The sequence below is a fragment of the Tenrec ecaudatus genome, chromosome 6 (genome assembly GCF_050624435.1).
Source record: "Tenrec ecaudatus isolate mTenEca1 chromosome 6, mTenEca1.hap1, whole genome shotgun sequence".
NCBI classification, from domain to species: domain Eukaryota; kingdom Metazoa; phylum Chordata; class Mammalia; order Afrosoricida; family Tenrecidae; genus Tenrec; species Tenrec ecaudatus.
In genome coordinates, this window is record NC_134535.1 from 78,562,370 (window position 1) to 78,577,872 (window position 15,503).

General features: G+C 36.7%; 1 protein-coding gene across 1 annotated transcript; it reads right to left on the reverse strand.

Annotated features, from left to right (window-relative positions):
- Positions 1–418: 418 nt before the first annotated feature.
- On the reverse strand, positions 419–1,360 carry LOC142450979 (olfactory receptor 2AP1-like). Its single transcript, XM_075552913.1, has one exon. It carries the CDS (start codon positions 1,358–1,360, stop codon positions 419–421), a length of 942 nt encoding a protein of 313 aa, XP_075409028.1.
- Between the last annotated feature and the right edge of the window lie 14,143 nt (positions 1,361–15,503).

Sequence of the window (15,503 nt, forward strand, 5' to 3'; positions counted from 1 at the left end):
CACATAAGCTATTAATAAAAAGCTAAGGCAAATTTCTTTAAGCTGTGACCTTAATTACTCAGTTATAAATATAAAGACTGATGACCATAATGACAATAGGTATGTTTTTTCAAGTAATAAAAACAAATTATTAGAAGTCAAAACCCCAATTATCACTCTTCCCTGATGTTTTATCTAAAATGTTAAGCATTAGAAAAGACAAAGATGTGCGAAGTGACAGAGAACTTGCTCACACAAGCACTAGCTGAAAAAAATTAAGTAGATGGTGATAAAAGTATGCTTAATTAACTATAGTATCACTGTTCAATTAAAACATTAATAACATAATACAGAAAAATAGTAAATGGTAAAGGAGATACACCTGTAGTCTTCCAAATATTGCTTTATTATTTCTTTTAAAGATTGACCTCAAATAGTTTCACTTTCTTAAAATAAGAAAATGTATTCTACTGACCATATCTTTGAAGGCGACTTTCACTTGCTGGTTCCTCAGAGTGTAGATGAATGGGTTCAAGAGAGGGGCGACTGAGGTATTGAGCACAGCTACTCCCTTATTAAATGTGCCTGCATCCTCAGCAGAAGGGTTCATGTACATAACGAGACAGCTTCCATAAGAAAGTGAAACTACAACCATGTGAGAGGAGCAAGTAGAAAAGGCCTTTTTCCTTTGTTGAGCAGAAGGGATTCTCAGAATGGTCCTGATGATGGATGTGTAGGAAACAATGACTAACACGAGTGTGAGGATGAGTGTCACGGCAGCCAGTAAACATCCGATCATTTCAATGATTTGTGTGTCTGAACAGGACAAACGCAACAATGAAGTGTAGTCACAGCAATAATGATTGATGATATTAGATGCACAGAAAGGCAGCTGAAGAGTCATTAGGTGTGGCACAATGGCAACTATAAACCCAGAGAACCAGGAACACAGGACAAGTTGAATGCAGAGTCTCCTGTTCAGCATGGTTGTGTAATGCAGGGGTCTACAGATGGCAACGTAGCGGTCATAGGACATGGCAGCTAAAAGGTAAAATTCAGTCGCCCCCAGAAGGAAGGCAAAAAAATACTGAGTAAAACAACCGGCAAAGGAAATCGTCTTGTCTCCAGTCCCAATGTTGACTAGCATTTTGGGAACACACACAGAGATAAAGGAAATTTCCAAGAAGGAAAAATTCCGGAGGAAAAAGTACATAGGACTCTGGAGGCGATAGTCCATCAGGGTCAGAATGATGATGGTCAGATTTCCCATAATACTTGAGACGTAAGTTAGTAGCAGGAAAAGGAAAAGGAAGACTTGAAGGTCGGTGTCATCTGTCAATCCAAGTAGGATGAACTCGGTCACTGATGTCTGATTGCTCATCACCAACCTCAGATGGTTTATACTGGGGAAGGGTTGGTTTTTGTAATTGGAATAAAACTAAATGTCTACAAATTTTAAAATAGAAAGACAAACTAAAAAACAATTCAATGCAAAATATTTAACCCTGAATCTCTCTTAGTGCTGCAGTTTGAAAAATCCCACATCTGAATAACAAAATAATACATTTTTAAATGTATAAATTTTTTAAAACACTTTTTATTTCATCTCACTTATAATAATAACCAAGAAATCTACTTCTTAGTGACCTTTCAATTATTTCTTTTGTGGCTTTTCTCTACTCTTATTTCTCACCAGTTCTCTGTTTATATTTTCCTCTCTTTCTGTCCCAATTTTCGCAGTTAATTTCTTGTATCCTGGGCATAAATAAAAAAGCACTACTTTAACTCTTATTAGCATAAAAAGTAAATATAGAGCAGATAAAGTTCTTTTGTTTTGTTTTCTGCTTTATATTGTTTGTTTAATGAACCCTAGTGGCATAGAAATTCATGTGTTGGGCTGTTAACCAAAGTGGGCAGTGAATCTACGTGTTATTCCACAGGAAAAAGATGAAGTTTTAGGCTCCAGAAAAGATTCACAGCCCCACAAGGGCAGATCACAGACCCACAAGAGCCGTGCTTTCCTGTCTCATAGCGACATTATGAGTCTAAATCAACCTGTTGGTGGTGAGTTCAGTTTGAATTTCTAATTGTCTGCTTAGTTCAAATGTAAATCATATGGATTAATTGATGTTCACCAAAATATTAAGTAAAAATTATCTCACTGATTGGGATTTCTTGCTGCAAACATATCTGGCCACAAATGTCAGTTAAAACGTCAGTTCAGGTTCAGTTCTGAGTTTTCTCTAACAATTTCATTCAATAATAATTGATTCTCCTCCTTCTTTATCAATATGTATCATACCACAACAATAAATTATAAAATAAAGTATTCTCTAGTACTTTTATATGAAAAGCCAACCTTAAAAATAAATAAACTGCCTGTGAGAGTTGAATCTTAGCTGTTTGTGCTATTTATAGAGACTGGCACATTGCACAGATTTTAGTGAAATTTTCATTTGATTCTCTTTAAATTCTTCACCTCATATAATTAAATGCTAAAGGGTTTTCAGTCAAATCAGAAGCTCCAATTAAATTCATCCATGTAATTGTTTAGGATTTTCTTTCATTTTTCTCCATAATCAAAATGAAGAAATATTACCTAAAAGGCTTTATTCTAATTTTTCATTTTATAACTAAATGGTTCACTGCATGCATTGGCAAATGCTCATATTATAATGTTATCTATCATCATCCACAAGCATAAGCGAATAAGAATCTCAAAATATTTGATATGAACAGAGTTACCTTTTGTTAAATTAGAAATATTGTCTAGTAAAATTACATCTGAGAAAATGTAGACAGTCTCTTGCCCTAATTCCACCCTCACCCCACAAATGGGTGGGTGTCAACTACTAACCTGTTGGTTATCAGTTCAACTGGTAAGCCATTACTTGCATTAAATTTTGGCAATTCTATTGGTTTGCAAATTTACTGTGAAAAATGTGGGAAATTTTTAAATACTCAAAATAATTTTGTAAGACTTTATATTCATGGAAATAGCAAGACACTACTTCCACTGTGTCAAAATGGTACATTAAATTTAGATATATATAAAAGTATATCTAAATCTTGAGGAATTAAGGAGTAATATTTTTGTTTCTATTTAATAATCACTATTTAGATTTCGACAGATAACTTTAAGACCTCAATTTTTATCTCCTAGTTTGTGATCCTGAATATTAGCTAAGACTTAAAATTCTGACAGAAATTAATTAAGTTACTGCCTCATGAAAGAGCATTAATATCATGACATTTCCATCTTTAAATAATTTAAACTGTTGGACAAGTAGTTGATGGTTAGAAATGTAACACCCCCACCACTTAATTCACAATTTACAGAATCATTTTAAAGTAAGTGAATTTAAAATATAAATATATATCTTTTGCATATATATATTATTAAAACTGTAAATGTTTCCCCTAAAATAGAAACATTTTAATGAATCATTGAGTGAGGGTTAAAATATAGTGACATAAAACACCACCTTCATGTTTGTGAGTGGTACCTTCTATTAAATATTAGATCCATACAAATGATACTTCTTAATAAAAAACATATTTAAGTCAGATGTACTTCTTTTCAGTACAATAAATGTGATAATAATAATAAGATTAGTGTTACACCCCCCAAATTTTAAACCATGTATTAAAAGGGATATCTGTGCTTTAAAGATATAACATTAGATCTTGTTCAAATAAAAAATGTGTTCCAGGTAAAACATATTTAGCAAAATTATGTTGCCTTCCCTAGTTTGCACTTAGAACATGTAGAACCCTCACATATAAGTTTCATTTGTGGTTAAAGGACATAGAAGGATTTGTTTATAGCCTTTCTGAATGAGCTTAGTTATGGATGAATTCTCACTACATAAAAGTATTCCAGAATGTTCTATAACTTTCATTCTAGCCTTTTTCTTCCTCTGTAGTGGACATTAAAACATTAAAAAATGTTAGTAAAATTATGGAGCACTGTGTATAACGATGCTAAAGAACAAAGCTAAGAAAGCAGAATACATGGAAAATAAGAATGTCAATAGCACAAAAATACTCTTGAATTTAATTTCTTATATCTATTTTAAACAAGCATTATGTAATATATATATAATGTGATATCTTTAAAACACAAGAGTATGGTGTAACATTTTCTGTCGAAAAAAAGTCAAAATATTAGGTTTGAAATTTGTCAAATTGGTTTAAAATGTCAAAAATTTTTTTAAAGATATCTACATAAAGTATTACATAGAACATGAAAAATAGATGAATTAAGGAACCTATGTCTGGCTAGTTAAATGCAGCTATAAGCATCTCTCTCCTACCTCAAGTAGAAGAATCACTTCTAGCCTAGTTCCAAATCAGTGACATTGTGGCTGACTTGGAGAATATGAAGGTTTCTGGCCCACTGGGAAATAGTCCCATGATAGCAAGAAAGTGAAATCTAAGCAAGCTACTTATGGAAATAAATATTACGTAAATCACTCATTCAATTAAGTCATTAAGCATCACATAATAGTACACATGATCCTTGTATATGCTTATCTCAAAATGTTGATTAATTTTTATACTAATAAGAGTGAGCATTTTCATATGAATAAAAGGGGAAAATGTAAAATATAATTTTTTACACTAATGTATTTTCCTGATAGTATAATTTGAATAAGAAATTTCAAAAATATCTAAGAAAATATGTGCAATGTACAATGATCTGTTGCTAAGACCCCTGTAGCTACAAGAATAGGTACTTATTCTTTCCAACAATTTTTCACATTAGTAAACATTTGCATTTTGTCTGTTGCATAGCTTCCTGGGGAGTTACTGGTTCCAGGGCTCCTGCAGGAAGTACAGAAAAACAAGATGGGTCCATAACGTAGTGCCACAGAGAAGAAGAACACTTTAAATAATGAAACTTTGTCTAAAAGGAACAAACAAAAGCGCAGCAAAAATAGCAGCCAACCTAAAGGTGTGTTTAATGACTACAACAGAAACAATTTGAGAAAGAAAAAATAACCGTAGTATAGGAGTTTAACTCTCTGATAAAATAAATCTTCTTCAGTCAGCACATACATCATTGAATTAATAAATATGGTTAAAGACAGATCAATGGAAAGCAGATCATCCAAAGAATTTCATAAACTGTAATTCAAGTTATATGTATCATCCAATTATCTCTGATCTGTATTCTTTCTCTTTAAGTCACTGCCAATTACCATTTATTAGTACAATTTAATACATTATTCAGACTGTGACAGAAATGCAGTTAAAGCTCAAATCTATGAAATTATTCACTAAAGAAGAGTGGAGAAAGTGCTGACTTCAATAACTGAAAATAGGTAGGAAAGTCAAGACTTAAGACAAAGAAACAGTAGACATTGCAATCTAATTCACAGTATTGTTTCCCATGGAGTTACTGGTTAACAGTTTTTAAACCACTATAAAAGGAACAAATCAATTAATGTGAGATGAATGATGAGAGCTAGTGGACAATTAAAAACAAGGAAGGAATATAAAACTAGAATAGCCCATTTGCATTTTATAAGAGTTATACACACCAGTATGAATTTATGTTTAACTTAACATAGTTAAAGAAGAAGATGTATTTTTAGTTGTTACTGAGTTAGCTCCAATTACTGGTGACTTTATGTAGAAAAGGAATCAGATGTTGGCTGTCCCTGTGCCATCTTCATACTCACTGATGTGTTTAATTCTATTGCTCTGACTCCTGTGTCATTCCATTTCATTAGCTGTCTTTCCCAACCATCGTGTCCTTTTCTAGTGACCCGTCTTTCCGAGTGGCATGTCTAAAGCAAAAAAGACAAATTCTTACTATTTCCAGTACCATGCAGCTGTCTAGTTATGTAACTTCTAAGATTGTTCTTTATTTTGTCAATAAACACTGTAATTTGAGCACATGCAATCCTTTTCTGTCCTTCCTTTTCCTGGTCCAATTTTTGAATGTATATGAAGTGATTGAAAATACTACAGCCTGAATCAAGAATATCTTAATCATCAATGTGATATTTTTGCTTTTTTAAACCTGATAAAAAGCCATTTGCTATAGATTTTCCCAATGTGATATATTAATTTCTGTACTGCTATTCCTATGTACATGAATTAGCAATCTAAATAGAATGGAATTATTGGCAACTTAGTTTTTTCTCTATTTAGTATAGTGTTGTTTTTCTCTATTTATTATAATCCAATTGTGAAGATTTTCTTCTCCTTTACGTTGAGACCTATATATTCCAAAGGCTGTAGTCATTAGTAAATGATGCAAGTACATTTTTATCTTAGTAAACAAGATTGTGTCATCAGCATATCTCAAGTTTTTATGTCTTCGAACACCTGTCAATTGTGTGTACATAAACAACTTAGAACACCCTCATACATTTTCTTTTTGCATCAACTAAGAGGGCCTAGAAGTCACAATATCCAAGAGCAAGGAATATATTTAGTGCCTAGATTTTAGTTTCTGCTACCATTTTCTTTTTTTTTTTTAACATTTTATTAGGGGCTCATACAACTCTTATCACAATCCATACATATACATACATCAATTGTATAAAGCACATCTGTACATTCTTTGCCCTAATCATTTTCTTTTTTTCCCCTTTTCTTTTTTTTACATTTTATTAGGGGCTCTTACAACCCTTATCATAATCCACACATATACATATATCAATTGTATAAAGCACATCCTCACATTTCCTGCCCCAATCATTCTCAAAGCATTTGCTCTCCACTTAAGCCCTTTGCATCATGTCCTCTTTTTCTTTTTTCCCCTCCCTCCCCGCTCCCCGCTCCCTTGTGTGCCCTTGGTAATTTATACATTGTTATTTTGTCATATCTTGCCCTATCCGGAGTCTCCCTTCCCCCACTTCTCTGCCGTCCATCTCTCAGGGAGGAGGTCACATGTGGATCCCTGTAATCAGTTCCCCCTTTGCAACCCACTCACCCTCCACTATCCCAGCATCGCCCCTCACACCCTTGGTCCTGAAGTTATCATCCATCCTGAATTCCCTGTGCCTCCAGCCCCCATATGCACCAGTGTACAACCTCTGCCCTATCCAGTCCTGCAAGGCAGAATTCAGATCATGGTAGTTTTGGGGAGGAAGCATCCAGGATATGGGGGAAAGCTGCTACCATTTTTTAAGTAAAACAATTAGGCATCTAGTAGAAATGAGTAATTTTCAAACTAGACAGAGAATATGCAAGAAGATTCTGGTGAGTTTTTGCAATGCCAAAAACTAAGGAAGAGCTAAAACAAAATTAATAAGAAACAGCTTCAATGAAAGTAAGTCAAAAGAACACTGGGACTAGCTGGAAAAGCTCTTGCCAAGCTGAAAATTTTCAGCCATAACATTTTTAAAACTATACTTGTTTTTACCCCAATAATAAAATAAATATCTCTACTTCCATAAGGATATGAATAAAACATTGAACATACAAACAAGTGGGGAGAACACATACATACCCCATACAGAAGAACCCCAAACAATTTTATGTAGCCATGCCTAGCTCACAGAGGTAGATAAGGATTCCCTAATCCTTAAATTTGGGCTGTGGGGTGACTTCTTTCCAAATACCACAAAATTGAATGGGACTGGGGACTGCTGTACTGGGGGGGAAATGGCAGATAAGCCTTGCTCAGGTCATGATGATTAATATGATCAGTGGTAAGTCAGGTTGTTAGCCAAAGTCCTCGCTATGTACCTATAAAAATAACACTTTACTTCTGTGTTCTTACCCCTATGAACTCTTAACTGCTCTAATCATGAAAAAATATCATATAAATCATAACTGAGGGAAAAATAAATCATAATCAAAAAAGACCTCTGCCCAAATAAAAAAGTTCATTGCCATTGAGTTGATTTCAAATCCTAGCAACTCTGCAAATACTAGTAGAACTTCCCCTGTAGGTTTCCAATGTTCTAAATCTTTATAGGAGCAAAATTATTATATCTGTGAAGATTCTAAATATCAGAAAAGTCTTTGAAACTATCAAAATTGTGAGAAATATAAAAACTATAATAACTAAATATAATACTTGGTAAAATCCTGAAACATATAAGGGACATTATAAGTACACACTAAAATTTTAAAAGGACTGGTATTGAAGTATATATTTTAATGAATAATAATGTTTCGATATTGGTTAATTACTTATATATATATCATGCTGGTGCAAATATACCATACTAGTGCAAATTATTAACAATTGTAAAATTAGATGTGAGATAACAAAACTCTGTTAAGTATTTTGGACCTCTATTATCCTAGTGTCTTTTCTATAAATCTAATATTTATGTCTATTTTCCAAAATAAAAAAGTTTATTGATAATAGTTATTTCAGAAAGTCCACAAAAGAGCTGAAAATCGATGCAGAAAAAATTCCAGACATGCAGAGTATGCACCACTTTGTTCTAGAAAGTTTAATTTACAAACTTTACTTCAGGTTTTATATATCTTCAGAGTTGTTTAGTAATGCAATTCCTTTTTTTCAGTTATCATCAATTTCCATTAAGCAGGAAAATTTATTTACAGCATGGTTTGCTGTGGTACTTACATAATCTGGTGCTAACTTGAGACTTTTAAGAGTGAAGGGGTGTTTAGCCACTCAATAAGGTTGCAGCTTGGTGACCTCATTTGGAACTCCAACTGATATAAATAGCTCGCTCAAGGCCAGACAGAGACTCTCTGTTTGTCTCCCTGTGAAACATTCCTGTTGAAAGCCACATGGAGCTACTCTGAAGAACTGGAGCCCTGGAGCTGAAGAAGCCACATGGAGACACACGCCAGCGCTGAGATGTTGACACCACTACTAGATCCACAAGATCCACTGGATCCACTTGTCTGTGATCTTCCTGCATTCTGCATCATTGCATGTGTTGCATGAGTCTGAAGAGGAATTTAAAGACAGGTATCAGGCATATAGGCTAATATCGGACTTATGGACTTGATCTGGACTGAGTTGGGATGTTTTCTTAATACACAATTGATCTTTGATATATAGTTCTCTATTACACAAATGAGTGTGTATGAATTTGTTTCTTTAGTCAACCCAGATTAACACATTTTCCATTAATTGTCTTAAAAAATTCCCTCCAAAAAATTTGGCGTTCACAATGTAAGAGACACTAAAAAAAAAATGTATTTCTTACTAAGACAACAATCTATTTCAAAAATCATTTTATTGGGAGGTCTTTCAGCTCTTATCACAATCCATATATCCATACATAGATTCTAGCACATTTGTACATTGTTGCCATCATCATTTTCAAAACATTTTCTTTCTACTTGAGCTCTTAGTATCAGCTACTCATTTTCCCCTCCTCTTCCCTATCCCACCCTTTCTCCCACATGAACCCCTGATAAAATATAAAAAAATGTTTCATGTCTTACACTGACCGCTATCTCCCTTTACCCGCCTTTCTGTTGTTGTTTGTCCCCGTGTGTGTGTGTGTGTGTGTGTGTGTGTATGTGTGTGTGTGTTAGGAGTGTTATATATTGATCATTGTGATTGGATCCCCTCCATTCTGCCACCCTACCTTCTTCCTACCATTCTGGTAGCACTACCCTCATTATTGGTCTTGAGGGGTTTATCTGTCCTGGATTCCTTGTGTTGTGAACTCTTATTGTAAACAGTGTGCATGCTCTGGTCTGGCTGGATTTGTAAGGTAGAATCGGGGTCATGATAGTGGGCGCAGGGAGCAATTTTAAAAGTTTCTATAGGCAAAATATTGAATAAGGTAGTAAGTATCAGGAGAAGATGGAGAGAATACTCAAAGTCACCGTAGCAGACAGAACCAGTTGGCAGTTCAACATTTCAGGCAGTAGCATATGAGCAAAAACCAATGGTCTGATGGAAGGAGTTCAAGCTGCACTGAAAACATTAGCCAAAAACAAGGCTCCAGGATTTGATAGAATACCTCTTGAAATATTTCAGAAAGCTGAAGAAGCACTGGAAGAACTCATGGGTCAATACCAAGAAGTTTGGGCAACTCACTAGAACAGATCCATATTTGTGCCCATTTTAAGAAAGTGTGACCCCACATAATGCTCAAACTATTGAACGATAATGATGGTATCACACACAAGTAAAATTTTACTTAAGATCACCACACAACAAATACCGAGGTACATTAACAAGGAACTGCCAAAAGTGCAGGCCAGAGTCAGAAGAGGATGTGGAACAAAGATAGCATTGCTGATGTCATATGGATCTTGGCTCAAATTAGAGAATACCAGGAAGAGGTTCACTTGTGTTTTATTGACTATGTAAAGGCATTCAACTATGTGGACCATAATGAACTGTGGATAACCTTGAGAAGAATGAGAATTCCAGGACACTTCACTGTGCTCATTCGAAAGGTATACATGGATCAAGAGGTAGTTGTGGCAACAGAACAAGGGAGGAATGAATGGCGTAATCAGGAAAGCTGTGTATCGGGGAGTATCTTCTCACCATACCTCAATGTATATACTGAGCAAATCATCAGAGAAGCTGGATTATATGAGGAAGAGTGTGAGGCCCTGCACTGGGGGAGTGCAATGGAACAGCAAGGGAATAGAGCGGCAAGGTCCACAGAGATTGCTGAAGGTGGACTTGGGGAACAGGGCGTGGTGCTCCAACAGACTGGACTGGAAAACACTCCTAAAGGCCAACAAATGATCTTTGAATTAACTACAAGCTTTTCTTTCTTGTTGTGTTTTGTTATATTCTTTGTCTGTGGTTTGTTGTTATTGTTGTTTTGCTGTATATTGTTGCTTGGTTTTGCTCTGTCTTGTTTTTGTGCATGTTATTATCTCTGTAAGTCTGTCTAAATAAGATAGGCTGGATGAACAATCTGGAGGAGAAAACAACAGGACTGACATTTCCAGGGGGACATGGGATAGGAGGAGGTGGGGGGGAAAGGAAGTGGTGTTAACAAACCCAGGGACAAGGGAACAACAAGTGACCCAAATTGGTTGTGAGGTGGGTGTGTGAGGCATGGTAGGGCATGATCAAGGGTAATGTAACCAAAAGGAATTGCTGAAACCCAGGTGGGGACTGAGCATGATGGTGGGACAGGAGGAAAGTCAAGGGAAATAGAGGAAAGAGTGGGAAGGAAAGGGGCATTTATAGAGGTCTAAAGACATGGACCTATATAAATATATTTATATATGAGGATGAGGAAATAGATCTATGTGCCTATATTTATAGGTTTAGTATTAAGGTAGCAGAAGGACATTGGGCCTCCATTCAAGTACTCCCTCAATGAAAGAATACGTTCTTCTATTAAATTGACATTCCACGATGCTCACCTTCCAGACACAACCGCTGAAGACAAAGCAGGTGAATAAGCAAATGTGGTGGAGAAAGCTGATGGTGCCCGGCTATCAAAAGATATAGCGTCTGGGTCTTAAAAGCTTGAGGGTAAACAAGCGGCCATCTAGCTCAGAAGCAACAAAGCCCACGTGGAAGAACATACCAGCCTGTGTGATCATGAGGTGCTGAAGGGATGAGTTATCAGGCATCAAAGAACAAAAAATTACATCATTGGGTGCTCACCTCTATGATAAGATCACTGAAAACAAATGGGTGTATAAGCAAATGTGGCAAAGAATGCTGATGGTGCCTGGCTATCAAAAGGTACAGCGTCTGGGGTCTTAAAAGCTTGAAGGTAAACAAGCGGCCATCTAGCTCAGAAGCAACAAAGCCCACATGGAAGAAGCACACCAGCCTGTGTGATCACGCGGTGTTGAAGGGATTAGGTATAAGGCATCATCAGAACAAAAAAATCTTACCATAGTGAATGAAGTGGGGAGTTCAGAGTGGAGACCCAAAGCCCATTTGTCAGCCACTGGAGATCCCCTTGTAGAGGGGTCTAAGGGAGGAGATGAGTCAGCCATGGTGCGATGTAGCAATGATGAAAAATACAACTTTTCTCTAGTTCCTAAATACTCCCCCTCTCCCCCACTATCATGATCCAAAGTCTACTTTGTAAGTCTGACTAGACCAGAGGTTGTACACTGGTACAGATGGGAACTGGAAACACAAGGAATCCAGGGCAGATGATCCCTTCAGGACCAGTGGTGTGAGTGGCAATACTGGGAGGGTAGAGGGAGAGTAGATTGGAAAGAGGAAACCGATTATAAGGATCTACTTGTGACCTCCTCCCTCGGAGACGGACAACAGAAAAGTGGGTGAAGGGAAATGTCGAGCAGGGCAAGATATGACAAAATGATAAATTATCAAGGGTTCATGAAGCAGAGGGAGCGATGAGGGAGGGAAAAAATGAAGAGCTGATGCCAGGGGCTTAAGTGGAGAGCAAATGTTTTAAGAATGATGAGGGCAATGAATGTATACATGTGCTTTACACAACTGATGTATGTATGGATTGTGATAAGAGTTGTATGAGCCCCTAATAAAATTATTAAAAACAATAAAATCAGGAAAGATGGCAAAAAAAAGTGTAGCGTCAAGACTGAAGGAAGGCTTATTAACAATCTGTGGGGTGCAGATAACACAACTTCACTTAAGAATTGAAGTATTTGCTGATAAAGATTAAGGACTGTAGCCTTCAGTATGAATTACAACTCACTGTAAGGAAGATAAAAATCCTCACAAATGTACCAATAGGCAATATTATGATCATTGGGGAGAAAGTTGAAATTGTTAAAGATTTTGTATACTTCAATCCACAATCAATGCTCATGGAATCAGCAGTCAAAACATCGAAAGATGCATTGCACTAGGTAAATCTGCACAAGACCTCTTTGGAGTATTAAGGCAAAAGGGTGTGGCCACGGCATTCTCCAGCGCATCATATGCATGTGAAAGTTTCACTTTGAATAAAGAAGATTGTAGAACAGGTGTGTGAGATAATGTAGAGACCTGTTCTTACCTTACAATTAGCATGGGCTTCAGAAGATACGATCTGCAATGAGAAAAGTTATATACAAAAGAGAGAAAATATTACACCATGGGGGGTCCCTTCAGTAAGACACTCCCTGGTCCAGAGCTTTATTAGCTTTATTAAGGCATGTCCACAGCATACTAGTGTCAGGATTACACAAAGGGTGATTTGCAATTCTTGAAGCATACAAAGAAATATTAGCTCAATAGTCCAAGTTGCACAGGGTAGAGGATGAGGCTGGGAGCAGGAAGCAACTGATAAGCTCACAGGTGACTGCTTTCTGCAGCCTCTACCAGGGAATAAGGAGAAAGATGTCCATTTATCTCAGGTAAAAAGACATGCCAAACTCAGCTTCATAAGCTCCATGGATACTACTTTCTCGCATGGGCCATGATCCATGGAAGGTGCTAGTCCTACCCTGTTTTCCCTAGGAGATTTCCCCCCACATACAGGCATTTGAATTATTGTGATGAAAAAGAATATTGAAAGTGCCATGCTCATAGACAAATGGATTTATCTAAGAAGAAGAAAGGCTAGAGTGATCCTTAGAGGCAAGGATGTCAAGACTTTGTCTTGCATAATTTGGACATATTGTCAGGAGAGACTCATCACTGGAGAAGGACATTATGTTTGGTAAAGTTGAGGGACTGTGAAAAAGAGCACGGCTCTTGATGAGATGGAATGACACAGTGGCTGCATCAATGGAGTCAGACATAGGAACAACAGTGAGGATGGTACAGGACCATGCAGTGTTTTGTTCTGTTGTTCATTGGGTTGCAATGGGTCAGAGCTGATTCTATAGGACCTAGAAACAAGTAGAAAAAGTTTAGACACAAAATAATAAAAGGGGGGGAAATAGTAATTTGTCTTTAAATCTAGGATTCAATAGAGATAAATAATATATAGTTTGATTTTCTTAATTTTAATCATATAGAGAACATATTTCTATTTAAATTGGTGTACTCACCTAAAATATGTACATAACGCTCTAGAATATATTCTCTTTGATTTGAGTGTATTTTGTAGTCTCCAAAGACTAATTAATTTCATTTTGAAATTATCAATTGAATCATGAAACTAGACTTTAATGAGTCTCATTTCTTATAATATACAAGGGTATGATAGATGGTTTGAGCTTGGTCATTAAAAGAAGTTGGATTTGTCATACAAAAGTTATGCTCAGAATGCACATCTCACTCCTATTGAGCAAAAATAGTTCTTTTTTTCGCTGTTTATCTCCTCTAAAACTACCCTGCTAGAAGTAGGGAAGCTAGTTACTATTGTATCTCCCCTTAAGGTTAATTTATAAAAACACTAATTCAACTCCTATAAACTCTAAAATTTTATCATAAAGTGAAATATTTGCATCAAGAAGAGCGTAATACTCAGTGCTTTATGTGTAGATTTAACTTATAAATATTGTTTCAAATACTAGAAATCACAAAAATATTTGTGGTAAAGCAACCACAACTCATAATGCTACATTGTAGCTAAATATAGATGGATTATGTTTTTTCAAATATTGGTTTTAGAAGAATATTGGATTAATTATTTTACTGTACATTTGCCGAATGTTTCCCTTTCCCCTCCATTCCCTTTACCTTTCTCCTGTTTTTTTTTCAAACAAGCTGCTTTAGGGTTCTAGCAGTGTGGGTTTGTTCCTTGCTACCGGCTGGGTTTCCGTTGCCCAGGTCTAGGCCAAAGGCATTCGGAAGCCGAGCTCGAGTAACTGTTAACTTTCGCCTTCCAATGATGCTTCCAGCACTTTTGGAGACAGCTCTTAATACTGCTCTGCTGCCAAGATGTTCCAGCCAGAAATTCCAATTATCCCTAAAGGTTCCCCGAGCTGCCGGAGAGATGTCCCTCCCTTCAGAGATTTGAGTGTGTGCTCCTGCCAGCAGGCGTCTTTGAAGGACATGGGTCACACCAAGAATTGGCCCTTCCAGCTTGTGGTCTAGAAAACAGTTGGACCAAAAGTCGGCTGCAGAGACTGGTCTTTGACCCCTTCCCTCAGGCAGGGGCACCTGCCTGAGGCCTCAGATTCACGGCACTCCAGAGGTGTGCACTGAAGCTGCGGTATTGACCTTCAGACATCAAGCCCTCAATAGTCTCCTTTTTTGTGTGTCTTCTAGATGGGACTTACCAGCTCGATACCCAGAAATTGCCCCCTTAGATGTATCCTGTCCAATTGAGATAGATTTGATCTGGAGAGGCTGGACAAAGAGAAGCTGATTATGCTTTGCAATTCTATTTGGCCACATTATCTTTTTTTTTCTTTTTTTAAATTTTATTAGGGGCTCATACAACTCTTATCACAATCCACACACATATATATATATACATCAATTGTATAAAGCACATCCATACATTCTTTGCCCTAATCACTCTCAAAGCATTTGCTCTCCACTTAAGCCCTCTGCATCGGGTCCTCTTTTTTTCCCCCTCCCTCCCCACTCCCCCTCCCTCGTTAGCCCTTGATAACCCACAGATTGTTATTTTGTCATATCTTGCCCTATCTGGAGTCTCCCTTCCCCCACTTCTCTGCCGTCCATCTCCCATGGAGGAGGTCACAAGTGGATCCTTGTAATCAGTTCCCCCTTTCCAACCCACTCACCCTCCACTCTCCCAGCA